At 39.2% G+C, this 17,162-nt stretch overlaps 1 protein-coding gene across 3 annotated transcripts in view; it reads right to left on the bottom strand.

Annotated features, from left to right (window-relative positions):
* PARD3B (par-3 family cell polarity regulator beta) overlaps positions 1 to 17,162 on the bottom strand; it is a 1,515,381-nt gene that overhangs the window by 1,408,654 nt on the left and 89,565 nt on the right. For all 3 annotated transcript variants that reach the window (XM_056536585.1, XM_056536586.1, XM_056536589.1), the window contains exon 2: positions 5,736 to 5,837. In XM_056536585.1, the coding sequence (XP_056392560.1) occupies positions 5,736 to 5,837 (102 nt within the window). The remainder of the gene's footprint in view (positions 1 to 5,735; positions 5,838 to 17,162) is intronic.

The following is a 17,162-nucleotide window of genomic DNA, read 5'->3' as shown; positions in this document are numbered from 1 at the left end:
GTCATGCCAACTAGGGAACACCCCTTTCCAGTCTGTGGAGCTCACCGAGACTGAGCAAAACATACAGAACAATATCAATGTAGAAAACTAAAAAAAAATTAAAAAAAAAAGGTAGGGGGTGGTTTATCATGATTGAGGGGTAGGGAACTGGGAGGATTGTAAAATTTATCAAGCACATGACCGGTACTCTTTAACCCCACCAGGACAAGGGCGTACAGTTATGCCCTTGTGTCCTGATACTTAAAGAGTACCTCTCAAGATCTTGATAAATGTTATAATCCTCCCAGTTCACTGCCCCCATCATGATAAACCTCCCCCTGCCTTTATTTTTTTTTTTTTATAATTTTTTAGTTTTCTACCTTGATATTGCTCTGTATTTTCTGCTCAGTCTCAATCAGATTCACATACTGGGAAGGGGTGTTACCCAGCAGGTGTGACATCATCTGAAGCCATACAGGGGAGAACTTCCTCCCTCACTATGCTACACATAGCCCAGAGCACTCCAAACTGCATTTCATAATTTTGGACTTCCGCCAGGCCAGGAAGAGTCCAAAGTCTGTGCAAGAGATGGGGGAAATGTGCTCAGGACAAGTAGGGAGACACCTAGTGGCAGCTTTTTTAAAGGCAAAACACAAACACATATTTTTTAAACTAAGTATATTAAAAATATTTTTTTTTTCCATAAGGAGTGCAATATCAAAAATGAGTTTTAATGACCGTGCCCATAACAAGGTGTAAACCTTTCTCACGAGTGGAGAATACTTTAAACCCGGTGGGTAGCCAGGACCCACGGTTAATGCCGGGCACTGCCAATCGGGCCAATGCCAGGCATTAGCCCTTCAAAGTTCATCATGGCTCAGTGGAGCTGATCGGGACATCTGGGGTGACATCGCCGGTCCAGATCAGCTGAGCGGACAGATGGGCCCTTACCTGCCTCCTAGCCATCCGATCAGTCTTCTACTGCTCCTAGCCTGAATAGCAGGCTAGAGCAGCAGAGCACCGATAACACTGATCAATGCAATGCTATGGCATAGCATTGATCAGTATATGCAATCAAAAGATTGCATGTTATAGTATTAAAAAATGTAAGAAAAAAAGTTAATGAAAGTGAATTAACCCCTTCAATAAAAGTTTGAATCACCCCACTTTTTCAATTTTTAAAAAATAATGTAATAAAAAAATAACGTGGTACTGCTGCATGCGTAAATGTCAAAACTAATAAAATATAAGGTTAGCTAAACCGCACGGTTGATAGCGTACACGTAAAAAAATACCAAAGTCCAAAATTGTGCATTTTTGGTCACTTCATATATGATAATGAATAAAAAGCAATCAAAAAGTCCTTTCAAAATAAAAATGGTACCAATATAACCTTCAGACCATGGCGCAAAAGATGAGCCCTCATACATCTTCGTATGCAGGGGGTCAGAAGACCCTTGGAGTCCATAGATGGAAGGTAGGTTGCACTACAAACATTACGTAAGCTGAAATACAATTTTCTGAGTCAATAACTTTAGAGAGACTTTAAATATAAGGGAAGATGTCTCTACAAAAATAAAAGCAACACATTCTGGATTGTCCCAGGGCCCTGGGAGAAGAAATTTCCACTTTCAAACAAATGTAATTATAATGAATAAAACATTCTCACCATTTGACCTCCTGATAGTCAAGAGTGGAATTTGTCTTATTTAATATATAATTGATTGGCGTAGAAACTTAAGAGAACGGATCTTGTTTCCTTCACACTGTTAATATGTCTGGACTACTAACTGTATAAGGTGGATTATTTGTTAAGAGAAAGACTAAATTCTTTTACTTGTGACACAGGCCATGTATGCAGACACTATACATGCAGTGCACAGCACAAAGTCTTATCAACATTTATTTTCATAAACACAGAGAAAAAAAATTCAGATTTATATATTCCAATATATATTTTACAAGCAAGTTTGGTGGCAAATGTGTCACATCCTTGATGTAAAGTATCTCTCTGTGAAGGTGAAATTCATACCATCGCCTTCTCCAAACCCCTGTCTACTAATGCACTACTTCACCATGACAGTTACCACCCTGAGTACCCTAAGCATTCCCTACCATATGTACAATTTATCAGACTCCAAGATATAAATAGTAATGAGGTCTCTTTTTGATCAACAAAAGGTAGTTCTGATGCAGAAATTAGAATGGAGAGATCCTACCCATCTGATTAGAAAAGCCTGGGAGAAAGCCAAACACAGAAGTGGGCATCACCCTCTACACAATAGTAATAGGAACTGTAAAAAAGGAAGGTTTTTCCTTTACTTTCAGACAAAGTCCAATGCGTGACTGTATTAAATCCACTATACGCAAGAACTGGCAAGTGGTTGCGAATAACCCATTTTTTTCTGTTAAGGTAAGGCATAAGCCTCTTGTTCCTTTTCATAGCTGTAAAAATCTAAAGAATAGTTTTTTTTGTTAGAGTGAGATTTTATGTGCCTTCTTCTCGGAATCAGCTGCAGAGGTTGACACCTAAGGGTAACCTGAAGTGTGGGAGTTGTCACCTCTGCAGACATTTCCTGGAACTACAGTACATCAAACTAGGGCAAACTGAAATGATCATCAGGGATTGTTTGAACTGTAGAACCGCATATGTGGTCTATGCACTTGTCTGTGAATGCAAGAGATTTTACATAGGAAAAATGATCAAGCCAATGTTAAAATGTTTTAGGCAACTTGTGAACCATAACTGGAATCTTGTGAACCATAACTGGACCGATTTATTCAGTTCAAGCAATGACAAGCAGGATAAAGTATTTCGGAGGTCAACACCTCCTTCGTCAGATCAGTGAAGATCACTTATCCTGCTTGTCATTGCTTTAACTGAATAAATCTTTCCAGTTATGGTGTCACTAGATTCCTCTGGTCTGACTCTTCTCTTCTACTCTACTCTGGAAACTTGCAGCGCCGAATTAAAGATTTTTTTTTCCTGCATCCACTTTACTTGGTCTCTCCCAGGATTAGTAAATCCTCTCCTGCACCCTAGGCTAAGCAGCTGTTTCTGCACATTGCGAACCCCCTTTCAGGGTTGATATGCAAAATTTTTACTTGCTCCATGTGAGCACACATTACCTTCGGGCATCCTATTTGCCCATAATTATCCCTGAAGTCCTGCGGTAATGCACTAGGCGCCCTGTGCCGGTCTTATCTGTTTTATTATACCTACAGATTCTCCTGTAGCAACAGAAGGCATGGAATGCAGGCACCAGACCTGTTTGGTCTGGTGTCAATGTTCTCTGAAAGGATTGCCAGGTCTGCTGTCAGCAGGGCTGGAATCCACTGCAGTGGAGAGATGCAGCAGTTTAGAGAAGACTAGAGATGCTGCTGGACTGCAGCTAGGTAAGTTTCTTACACAGGCTTAGATTGCATTCATACACTCCAGGCTTTTCCCTACACATAGCACAAGCTAAGCTCCCCCCACATCTGGGTTCTCTCTTTGACTCTATGCTGCTAGAGACAAAATCCCCCTAATAGGCAGTGGGCAGCAACTATAGTGGAGAGCAGTTTGCAGGGAAGTGAAAGACCTAGTGCCCAAGACTTTTTCTTGGATAAGGAGTGAGTTGGGTTAATGAAGAGATTCAAAAATATATTAGAAATCACAAGCTTATCAAATGAAGGAAAGATGTTGGGAAAATAGTGACCATTTAAGTGTTCTATTAATTGTAAATAGTGTCTATTATATGACTGTATGCACAATAAATTATTACAAGCAGATCAATACAATCAAGAAAAAATTTTACAGAATAAAGTGACAAAATGTGAACTAACGTCATCTACAACAGATCTTGTCATTATAACCTCTATTAACCCCTTAAGGACTGAGCATTTTTCCATTTTTGCACTTATGCTTTTTCCTCCTTACCTTTTAAAAATCATAACCCTTTCAATTTTGCACTTAAAAATCCATATGATGGCTTCTTTTTTGCGCCACCAATTCTACTTTGTAATGACAGTCATTTTACCCAAAAATTTACGGTGAAATGGGAAAAAAATTATTGTGCAACAAAATTGAAGAAAAAAAACGCCATTTTGTAACTTTTGAGGGCTTTCGTTTCTATGCAGTACATTTTTCGGTAAAAGTGACACCCTTTCTTTATTCTGTAGGTGCATACGATTTAAATAATACCCTACTTATGGACTTCTGGAAAAAAATCATAACTACATGCAGGAAAATTTATACGTTTAAAATTGTCATATTCTGACCCCTATAACTTTTTTATTTTTCCGCCGACTGAGTGGTATGAGGGCTAATTTTTTGTGAAGTTTTTAGCGGTACCATTTTTGTATTGATCGGACTTTTTGATCGCTTTTTATTCATTTTTTTCATGATATAAAAAGTGACAAAATACACTATTTTGGACTTAGGAATTTTTTCGCGCGTACGCCATGCAGTTTAATTAACAATATTTTTATAATTCAGACATTTCCGCACGTGGTGATACCAAGTTTTTTTTTTTATTTACACTTTTTTTTTTTTATGGGAAAAGGGGGGTGATTCAAATTTTATTATTAGGGAAGGGGTTAAATGATTTAACTTTTTTTTCACTTTTTTTTTTTTTGCAGTGTTATAGCTCCCATGGGGGCTATAACACTGCATATACTGATCTTTTACATCCATCTTTGTTATCCCATAGCATAACATTGATTGATGATTGTGCCACTTGAATGCTCATGCCTAGATCTCAGGCACTAAGCAGTCATTCGGCGATCGGACACCAGGAGGAAGGTAGAGGGACCCTCCTCGTGTCCTACAGCTTTTTGGGGTGCCGCGATTTCACTGCGGCGGTCCCGAACAGCCCACTGAGCTAGCCGGGAGCAGTTTACTTTTACTTTAGACGCAGCAATCAACTTTGAATGCCGTGTCTAAAGGGTTAACAGTGCTACGCACTATTAGCCATGGGTCCTGGCTGTTGCTAGGTGCTGGGCCCAGACCTGCGTCATTGAAAGGGAGCGCACTCAGGTCGTACAGGTATGCCCTGCGTCCTTAAGGGGTTAAAAATGCAATGTCACAAAGAGACTGTAAAGGAACAGGGAAGTCCCAGCAATGTTTCTGTGGAGAACACTTTTGTTGAGCATGCCACAATTTAAGTATATATAAATCAAATGAGAAAAACTCAATTGGACATAATACAGTAATTGATACTGTATCACGACTCTGTTTAGCAGGGAGGCTGTGCCAAGCTGTAACATTCAAAAAAGTTAAATGTTGGCAGTGAAACTTTCATTCTAATGTGCATGGCTTAGTGGTCAGTGTATAAACTATATTACCTAAAGGAAATCGGTCATCAGTTTCACTTGCACTAACCTGTCAGTACAGACAGGTAGTGCAGGTGACACTCATGACAAGGATACTAACCTGGTCCTGTTCCCTGCTCTGGTTTCTTCTGCAATCTTGCCATTTCTTCTGCCATATCTTCTGTTTCGGGGCAGACTTGGAGCATGGGTGGAGCTTTGTGACGTCACAAAGCTCTGCCCGTGCTCCAAGTCGGCCCCGGAACAGAACATATGGCAGAAGATTGTAGAAGAACCAAGAACAGGGAATAGGACCAGGTAAGTATTGCTGTCATTAGTGTCATCTGTACTAAGTGTCTGGGCAGACAGGTTAGTGCAGGTGAAACTGATAACCGATTTCCTTTAACAATATACCTTTATATGACAAAATTAAAACAATTGGGGAATGCTAGGTTTTACTTTCTTACCTTATCTTTGTCTTCAACAACATCTGACACAATATCATCAGGGTCTAATATCCCTCCATCTTTGTATTCTAAGTGATGTATTTTCACCCAATATCCTGGTTCCTGAAAAAAAAAAGAAACCATATTAAAAGGGTTATTCTGGTTTCCTAAGCCACATAATTTCCTAATATAGTGTAGTGTTATCACAAATTGTACTGGCTTCAGCATGCTTTTGCATGTTTTAACCCAGCCAGGAGGTTATGCTGCTCTTTCATTTCAAGTATGGTATTGTCCCAAGCTCACTGGTTTCTCTCACTCTCCAAAGACAACGGATCATCTTGACTCTGAGCTCTAGCCCCGTCCCCTGAGCATTGTCATCAACACCTCTACCAGCCCCTAACAGCCTTTATCACCATCTTTCTGACATATGCATAATATATATATATATATATATATATATATATATATATATATATATATATATATATATATATATACACACACACACACACACGCACACACACACACACACACACACACACACACACACACAATAGCTGAGTACCCGGCGCTTCCCGGTTTTTCCTACCTTATCCTTGTGGGGGAGGAAAAGCAACAAAGGAGGAAGCTTTTGTCCTCATATCCCATCCTTAAATCCTGACCCCATATCTTCTCCTTGATATCCCGACCTCAAATCCCCTCTTCATATTCCAACCTCATATTTTGTCCTCCTATCTTGACCTCATATCCATCACCACATCCCGTCCCCACATCCCGTCCCCACATCCCGTCCCCACATCCCGTCCCCACATCCCACCCCATATCCCGACCTCATATACCATCCCCATATCCCGATCTCATATCCTGTCCCCATATCTAATCCTCATTTCTAATATTCACATCCCGTCCTCAGGTGGAGCTGAGTTGTTGTAAAGATATTGTAAGCTAAAAATAAAAGGGGTGTGGTTTAACCCCTTAAGGACTCAGGGTTTTTCCGTTTTTGCACTTTCGTTTTTTTTCCTCCTTACCTTTTAAAAATCATAACCCTTTCAATTTTCCACCTAAAAATCCATATTATGGCTTATTTTTTGCGTCGCCAATTCTACTTTGCAGTGACATTAGTCATTTTACCCAAAAATGCACGGCAAAATGGAAAAAAAAAAATTGTGCGACAAAATCGAAAAAAAACGCCATTTTGTAACTTTTGGGGGCTTCCGTTTCTACGCAGTGCATATTTCGGTAAAAATTACACCTTATCATTATTCTGTAGGTCCATACGGTTAAAATGATACCCTACTTATATAGGTTTGATTTTGTCGCACTTCTGGAAAAAATCATAACTACATGCAGGAAAATTTATACGTTTAAAAATGTCATCTTCTGACCCCTATAACTTTTTTATTTTTCCACGTACAGGGCGGTATGTGGACTCATTTTTTGCGCCGTGATCTGAAGTTTTTATCGGTATGATTTTTATTTTGATCGGACTTTTTGATCACTTTTTATTCATTTTTTTAATGGTATAAAAAGTGACCAAAATACGCTTTTTTGGACTTTGGAATTTTTTTGCACGTACGCCATTGACCGTGCGGTTTAATTAATGATATATTTTTTATAGTTCGGACATTTACACACGCGGTGATACCACATATGTTTATTTATTTATTTTTATACACTGTTTTATTTTTTTATGGGAAAAGGGGGGTGATTCAAACTTTTATTAGGGAAGAGAGAAGGGGTTAAATTACCTTTATTAACACTTTTTTTTACATTTTTTTTGCAGTGTTATAGGTCCCATAGGGACCTATAACACTGCACACACTGATCTCCTATGCTGATCACTGGCGTGTATTAACATGCCTGTGGTCAGCATTATCGGCGCTTGACTGCTCCTGCCTGGATCTCAGGCACGGAGCAGTCATTCGTCGATCGGACACCGAGGAGGCAGGTAAGGGCCCTCTGCCGGGTCACTTTCAGTTTCACTTTAGAAGCGGCGGTCAGCTTTGACCGCCGCTTCTAAAGGGTTAATACCGCACATCGCCGCGATCGGCGATGTGTGGTATTAGCCGCGGGTCCCGGCCATTGATGAGCGCCGGGACCGAAGCGATATGATGCAGGATCGCGGCAGCCGGCGCAGGACGTAAATATACGTCCTGCGTCGTTAAGGGGTTAAAGGGTGGGCGTGTCTCTGCAAGATGGGGCATGAACAACAAGAGAAAATGTGGAAATGCTCAACCCCAAATGCAATTGTGCATTTATACTGGGGGAGCAGATCCTGCACTTGTGGTCCATTGCTAAGGGTGATCCCCAGCATAAAATGCATACTGTGGGGGATGCCTGCAGCAGACCACAAGTGCCTACAAGATGGGGCATGTGGCCTGCCAGTGACTCATTTACCGCATTTACCAGGAGATGCAGAACAGAGCTTGTGGAGTAAGGCCCCGGAAGTCCTATATACACATGCATGGTACTTTAACCAAAAACCCCATCCTTCACATATGGGTGTGTGTTAGGGGTTAACTATCATATTTTTATTTGACATAAGTAACAAGTGACCAAGTATTATCGAAATATTTCCAGCCGTACAGAAATTATGGTGGAACATACACTTCCCATAGATTTGCATTGGACTTTAAACGAAAACCCTGACCCTCGCAAATGAGGGTAGGTTAGTGTTAAATTAACCAAATCTATTTTAGTGGACATATAAGTAGCATGTGATGGGTATTATCGAAATATCTCCAGGTGTTTGGAAGTTATGTAGTAACATATATTTCCCATAGACTTGCATGGGACTTTAAATTAAAACCCTGATTCTTGCAAATGGGGGTGGGTAAGGGTTAATTTATCTATCCTATGTTTGTTGTTGACATATAAGTAACATGTGTGCCAAATTTCATGTTAATATCTTTAGCCGTTTGGAAGTGATGCTGGAACATACATACAGAGTTATATTTAAATATTCATAGAGATACACTAGCTGAGTACCCAGCGTTGCCCGGTTTTTCCTTCCTAATCCTTGTTGGGAAGGAAAATCAACAAAGGAGGAAACTTTTCCTCATATACTGTTGTCATATCCTGACCCCATATCCCGACCTCAGGTGGGACTGATTTGTGATGAAGATATTGTAAGCTGAAAATAGAAGGGGACGTGGCTTTGTGGGACTGGGCGTGATTTGCAAGCCAGACCGATGCACAAAAAGGGTAGAGAATAAAAGGGTTGGGGCTTAAACAGTGGGTGTGTCTTTTTGAGATGGGGTGTGGCTTGTAAGCCGCATTGACACATTCACCAGGAGATGCAGAGCAGAGCTTGTGGAGTAAGGTAATGAAAGTCCAATATACTTGCTTGGGACTTCAAAAAAAAAAAAAAAAAAAAACATCTTTTATATAAGGGTGTAGGTAAGGGTTAATTTAACTATCATATTTTTATTTGACATATAATTAATATGTGTACCAGGTATTATTGAAATATCACCAGCCGTACAGAAGTTATGTGGGAACATCCATTTCCCATAGATTTGTATGGGACTTTAAACAAAAACCCCAACCCTCACAAATGGGGGTAGTTAAGGATTAAATTAACTATCTTAACTATAAGTGGACATAAAAGTAACATGTGACCAAGTATTATCAAAATATCTCCAGCCGTTTGGAATTTATGCAGTAACCTATATTTCCCATAGACTTGTATGGGACTTTAAACCAAAACTCCTATCCTGGCAAATGGTGGCGTAAGGGTTAAATCACCATATCCTATATTTGTTGTTGACATATGAGTAACATGTGTGCCAAGTTTCATGTTAAAATATATATATATATATATATATATATATATATATATATATTATAATATTAGAGAGATATTACACATACACACGTTTGTATGTACATATTTGTATGTAAACCCACCCTTATGAGAATTTAGGAATACTCAAGAGGTAGCCTTTAACACAGAATACATTTTCATGCTATCCTCATTTACTGACCAGCATCTGAGTACTGCTCTTAGCAGAAGGTAGATTGATTAAATGCATTGAAATTCTGCCACCTCTAATGTTCTTTTGTCAAATTTAGGTGAGAGATGGGGTATGTGTACATAAAAGGTTTCTAGAATTGTGATGGTATGAATAATTGGGAATGTAATTTTATAACATTTATCAGTAAAAAAAAGTGATAACAGTGATAACAGTTTAATATTTGTACATAAATTGAAAAAATTGATCTGTTACAATTCATAATTCAGAAGGGGAACATCTTCAGTATTAGTACGGCCTCATATACTTCACAATTTGGCCTTTTGGAAGGACTTCCGATGTATACCTTGCATGTTCCCAGAAGGAAAACACAGAGATGCTTCTGTGATATATGGAGAAGGAAAGAAAAGCGCTTCATATTGTAAAAAGATCAAGGGTGGTGACCAGACAAGAGGTATACTGCTCAACAGAAAGGCTGTGTACCAACATACACAACAGTGGAGATCGTATAACAATGATGTGGTTCAGATCTGCAGCCTTCCTGCCCAGGATATAGGAGACATCAAAAGCAGCACTTCAAAAGTTGTAAGCAGGAATCAAAAATGGTGCTGATCCAAACAGTCAGCGATGTGAAGATAAAAGCAGTATTTATTCCAAAGACATGCAATGTGTTTCACTACTCAAGGGCAGCTTAATGAGGCATAACAGGTGAAAAATATATCACCAAGATGCATGAAACAGACATAAAAATATGTATTTAAAAGATATGCAGTATTTAGTCAGCCACCAATTGTGCAAGTTCTCCCACTTAAAAATGAGAGAGGCCTGTAATTTTCATCAAAGGTATACCTCAACTATGAAAGACAGAATTGGGGGAAAGAATACAGGAAATCACACTGTAGGATTTCAAATTAATTAATTGGTAAATTCCTCGGTAAAAGTATTTGTATTTGGTCACCTACAAACAAGCAAGATGTCTGGCTCTCACAAACCTGTAACTTCTTCTTTAACCTGTTGGGGACAGAGGGCGTACCTACACGCCCTCCGCCCACTCCCTTTCTATAACGTGGGGCCAACGCCTCTAACAACGTTCGGGACACGTGGCTAATAGCGCGCGGCATTGATTGCGGTGCCGTGCGCTATTAACCCTTTAGACGCGACATTCAAAGTTGAACGCCGCATCTAAAGTGAAAGTAAGACATTGCCGGATGAAATGGTGGCATACCGAACAGCTTACAGGACAGCAGGAGGGCCCCTACCTTCCTCCTCGCTGTCCGATCGCCGAATGACTGCTCTGTGCCAGAGCAGTCAAGCGGCAGAATCATTGATCAATAGTTTCCTATGAGAAAGAATGTAAAAAATCAGTGTGTGCAGTGTTCTAGACCGCCTATTATGGGAGCTATAACACTGCAAAAAAAAAAAAAAGCGAATGAAGATCACTTAATCCCTTCCCTAATAAAAGTTTGAATCACCCCCCTTTTCCCATTTAAAAAAAAACTGTGTAAATAAAAATAAACATATGTGGTATTGTCGTGTGCGGAAATGTCCAAATTATAAAAATATATTGTTAATTAAACAGCACGGTCAACACGTACGAGCAAAAAAATTCCGAAGTCCAATATAGCATATTTTGGGTCACTTTTTATATCATGAAAAAATTAATAAAAAGTGATCTAAAAGTCTGGTCAATACATAAATGGTAAATTAAAATTACCCCTAATACCACCCTGTACGTGGAAAAATAAAAAAGTTATAGGGGTCAGAAAATGACAATTTTAAATGTATACATTTTCCTGCATGTAGTTATGATTTTTTCCCGAAGTCAAACCTATATAAGTAGGGCATTATTTTATCATATGGACCTACAGAATAAAGATAAGGTGTCATTTTACCGAAAAATGTACTGCGTAGAAACAGAAGCCCCCAAAACATACAAAATGGCATTTTTTCTTCAATTTTGTCGCACAATGATTTTTTTTCCGTTTCGCCATAGATTTTTGGGTAAAATGACTTCTGTCATTACAAATTAGAATTGGTGGTGCAAAAAATAAGCCATCATAAGGATTTTTAGGTGCAAAATGTAAAGAGTTTAGTTTTTTCCTCCTTACCTTTTAAAAAATCATAAGTGCAAAAACGGGAAAACCCTCCGTCCCCAAGGTGTTAAGAGTCTCCTTTGTCCTCCACTTGTTACCTGTATTAATGGCATCTGTTTGAACTTGTTCTCAGCATAAAAGACACCTGTCCACAACCTCAAACAGTCATGCTCAAAACTCCACTATGGCCAAGACCAAAGAGCTGTCAAAGGACACCAGAGAATAAATGATAGACCTGCACCAGGCTGGGAAGACTGAATCTGCAGTAGGCAAGCAGCTTGGTGTGAAGAAATCAACTGTGGGAGCAATTATTAGAAAATGGAAGACATACAAGACGACTGATAATCTCCCTCGATCTGAGGCTCCATGCAAGATCTCACCCCGAAGTGTCAAAATGATCACAAGAACGGTGGGAAAAAAAATCCCAGAATCACACGGGGGGACCTAGTGAATGACCTGCAGAGAGCTGGGACCAAAGTAACAAAGGCTACCATCAGTAACACACTACAACGCCAGGGACTCAAATCATGCAGTGCCAGACTTGTCCCCCTGCTTAAGCCAGTACATGCCCGTCTGAAGTTTTCTAGAGAGCATGTGGATGATTCAGAAGAGGATTGGGAGAATGTCATATGGTCAGATGAAACCAAAGTAGAACTTTTCGGTAAAAACTCAACTCGTTGTGTTTGGAGGAGAAAGAATGCTGAGTTGCATTCAAAGAACACCATACCTACTGTGAAGCATGGGGACCAAGACAACTGACCCGTGTAAAGGAAAGAATGAATGGGGCCATGTATCGCGAGATTTTGAGTGAAAACCTCCCTCCAACAGCAAGGGCATTGAAGATGAAACATGGCTGGTTCTTTTAGCATGACAATGCCCAGGCAACGAAGGAGTGGCATCGTAAGAAACATTTCAAGGTCCTGGAGTGGCCTAGCCAGTCTCCAGATCTCAACCCCATAGAAAACCTTTGGAGGGAGTTGAAAGTCTGTGTTGCCCAGCGAAAGGCCCAAAACATCACTGCTCTAGATAAGATCTGCATGGAGAAACCTTGTAAAGACTTACAGAAAACGTTTGACCTCTGTCATTGCCAACAAAGGGTACTGACATGAGATGAACTTTTGTTATAGACCAAAAACTTTTTTCCACCATAATTTGCAAATAAATTCTTTAAAAATCAGACAATGTGATTTTAAAGATTTTTTTTCCCCTCATTATGTCTCTCATAGTTGAGGTATACCTATGATGAAAATAACAGGCCTCTCATCTTTTTAAGTGGGAGAACTTGCACAATTGGTGGCTGACTAAATATGTTTTTTGCCCCATTGTATATACATTTTTTTTTTCCTTTCGCAGACATTTTCGATACTCTCATTTAACTCCTGAGGGAACAAAGTACTAAGTGTAAAAATCCCTAAATATTCACGGTTAATTAACCTCTGCTATCTGTATGATCATTAGGAATAGTTTCAAGTATTGTAAGAAGTAGGGATTCTATATCACTATTATGAATATTAGTAAAATGGCGTGAAACACTATGAAGCATGCAACAATTTTTTTAGACTCTAAAGATGCTTATTCATGCGGGACCGCACTGTCTGCACAATGTGGCCCATGTATTGCAATTGAACACTACATGTCAAAAGATAAATAGCATACTGCGTTTCACAGTTCAAATTTTTTTTAATGTAAAATGAAACATGCGTCTGAGAAGACACAAATTAAAAAAGGTTCTTTTATCAGGTTGCAACACAGGCATCTACTTTTCTTACATGGAAAAGAACCAGTGATACTGTTCAAATTGGCTCCATGAGTATCACTGTTTTTCAATCTACTTGGAGCCAGTAAGTTACGCAGATTTTTAGATCTTCTAAAGGTGACATTTGGATTTTTAGGTAGTATATCTTTCAATAAAGGGTCATCAAACTATGTGCCAATTTTGTTTAAGAATCTGTTTTATTTCACTGGCACCACTATTAAAATCTGTAATAAAGATAAATACCAACTTATTATCCGCATCAGCATTTTTTTTCTGTGGTTTAGTTTGTTCTTTTGAACAGTAAGATCAGCCTGTTTTTTATTTAAATTTAATTTAAATTACTTATCCAGAGTATTTTCCATGTACACACACTAAAAGTAGACTATTTTCTTCCTCTTTTGCCGAGATACTGTAGTATTAGATTTTACAAATACTATAGATGCACAGTGAAAACCATACTAACAGCTAAGTAGATAATAAACAAATACTTCTAGCCAAGGAGATTTTCCAGGGAATACATTTAATGTGCTTTGTGTGCAGCTGCCAAGGGTGAGCAATGCTGTGCTGTGTGGTCCACAGGAATTCAGCACGCACTGCCAAGGTAAAATAATTAAGGTAGGACAAGAAATCTAATTTGTTTTATTTTCATTAATGGACATTGCTCATTTATATACCCAACATATGGCAATCTGCTCTGCTTTTGTGACAGTGGTTTTAAGCTAATTTCACAGTAAAACACAGGTAGTCCAAGATATCAAGAATTGGCTTCTTTCTTGTTAAAAAGGTACTCGGGTTTAAAAATGTTTTCAAATCAACTGGTGCTAGAAAGTTAAACAGATTTGTAAATAACTCCTATTTAATAATCTTAATCCTTCCATTACTTACCAGATGCTGTATACTACAGAGGAAGTTGTTTTGTTCTGTCCAGTCTGATCACAGTGCTCTCTGCAGCCACCTGTGAGTGTCGGGAACTGTACGGAGAAGGATAGGTTTGCTATGGGGATTTGCTTCTACTCTGGACAGTTCCTGACATGGACAGAGGTGTTAGCAGAGAGCACTATGGTCAGACTAGAAAGAACTACACAACTTTCTTTGTAGTATAAAGCAGCTGATAAGTACTGGAAGAATTAAGATTTTTTAATAGAAGTAATTTACAAATCTGTATAACATTGTCATCAGTTGATTTGAAACATTTGTTTTCTACAGAGTACCCCTTCAACATAAATAAAAACCAAAACACAAGTAATTGGTTCAGGATTCACAACAACTAGTCCTAGGAGACTGTCATGAAAAGCCTATTTTTCAGGCCTGCATGTTTTATTAGTTTTGATTTGTGAATATTATTGTATTGTGTATTTTGATTAGGTTATAAAAGTGTCTCATATGTAACTCTGTTTTATATGGATGAACATAGTAAAAACATTTGCTTCCTTTATCTCCCTGCATTTCATGCCCTGTGGGTGTGTATATCTATCTATTTCCGTTTCAAGCAAAGTACAATTGTCAAGTAGACTCACTGGCACCTCTGCACAACGGTGGTATATGGTCCCATAGATTTCCCATTTGCAGGAAGGGAAAGTGTCTGGTAGTAGGATATGCCCTATCTGCCCTATTGCTACCAATTGCAGGGAGGATCCAAAATATATTTAGAATCAGGGGGATTCCAGCTCCTTGGGGAGATCTAATATGATGGGCCTGACATGGTGGACAGCTTGTCTCAGGCTACCCATATTTAATCTAATTGACCGGCTGATATCCAGAAATATGACTTTGCACAGCTGAAAAATATAAGTGTGTGATGGACAAGGGCCAACTCAATAACATCACTCAGAGGACCATATGCCAGGGTATGAGATTTCAGATTTTTTTTCCTTTTATTTCTGGGATTTTGTGTACTGGCATTGTCTTTCTTTCTTTACATATATATTTTTTGTATACACTGAATTTATTCAAATAAAATTATTTAGTTCTGTCAAAATTAGTGCAGAGGATAGTCTGTTAGCTCACGTTAGATATCTGAGGTAGAGCTATTGATAGTTTAACGCCTGTATATAAGTCTTGGTGGTGGCAGTGATCCGGAGCTCCCCTCCCCAGCGTCCGAAAGTTTATTGTCACGTCCCCTTCCCATAGATTTTCGTTGAGGGGACGGCGTGACGTCACAAGGGGCGGCCCTGAACACGGAAGCCTGCACGCAGCTTTCGGAAAAATAAACTTCCGGACGCTGGGGAGCGGAGCTCCGGAAGCAGGGCAGCGGAGTACCCCTTTAATACAGGAGTTTAAGCAGGGTAAGTGCAAGAGAAAGTAATAACTGCACCAGAATTGAGGCCATATGGATTACTGCACACCTGAGTCCACACACATAAATGACAACCACACTCCTCTTTGGGATAGCTCTTGCGATCAATATACTAAAACCACAATTGCATGTTCTGCATGATAACTACCCTTATCATTGACCGGAGCACTCTCAAAAGTACATAGGAGTCCAGCTGACTGAAACTTATGGTACTGTGTACTCTTTTAACTACCTCTATTTAACCACAAAGGTGTGGCAGCTCCTGAATAAGTGGCATTCTGTAGTCTTACTATCTCACTGTTTAGAAGGATAGCATCTATTAGACGATATTGATTAACTTTTTTGAGATGTTACCAGTGGCGATAACCTTCAGGAATTCAAGGCATTCCAGGCAGCCAAGTTTTGTTTTATGTGGGCTTGTAAAAGACATTACATTCCGAAACAAGCTGTGCTGGTGGTTAAGAGCAATGGGCAACTGGCACTCCTTGACATTATTATTTGTAGCAAAGCTTTGGCATAGTCAGGTCTGGGCAGTTCTACGAGCATACACTAAATGGAATAACATACACCATTATGGCTAGCTCCTGCTCACCCCCAATGCTCTTTTATGGTCTATTTCATAAATGGAACTTAACCCAATTGTTCTTGGCCGTATCAAGTTCACCAGGAAAATTTTATCCTTTTCCACCCTGCTTTTCCAGAAAGCCTCACGGGTCCTATAACGAGGCATAGGCTTACTAAGGGGCTTTTCTAATTTGCTAAAAGTGTAGATTATAAATCCAAGAAAATATTGTCAACCTCTGATCTGCCATAATAGTATTTACAAATTGGACACTCTTTGCAGTCTTTGCTTCTTATAGATAGGTCTCTACTCTGAATGCTTTTGAATGTCTTTGTACGGCTGACATATTTACTTAGGGACTTATTTGTGATATTTATAAGATCCCCCTTGACCCCACAGCAGATCAGCTGTGAAGGCAAATAAAAAGATGGAAATCCTTATAGGGTACCCAAGTTTCCCCAGATGAATGGTGTCAGGTATTGCATAGAGCAGCTAAGACTACCTTATGTTATATATATAAGTAAAACCAGTAGAAACTTTGTCCCTGGTTACTTAAAGGGGTATTCTGAGCAAAAACATTGTATCCCCTATCCAAAGAATATAGTGGAGCTGGAGAGGGTTCAAATACAGGCAACCAGAGTAATATGCGGAATGGGAGGACTATAGTACCCAGAAAGACTATCAGAATTAGGGTTATTTAGCTATTTAACTATAAATATATCAGGGGGCAGTACAGAAATCTCTCCCATGATCTATTTATAACCAGG

Source organism: Hyla sarda, chromosome 8, assembly GCF_029499605.1.
Source record: "Hyla sarda isolate aHylSar1 chromosome 8, aHylSar1.hap1, whole genome shotgun sequence".
In the NCBI taxonomy this organism is placed as follows: domain Eukaryota; kingdom Metazoa; phylum Chordata; class Amphibia; order Anura; family Hylidae; genus Hyla; species Hyla sarda.
Note: the sequence above shows the minus strand (reverse complement) of the source record. Positions and strands in the feature narration are given on the sequence as shown.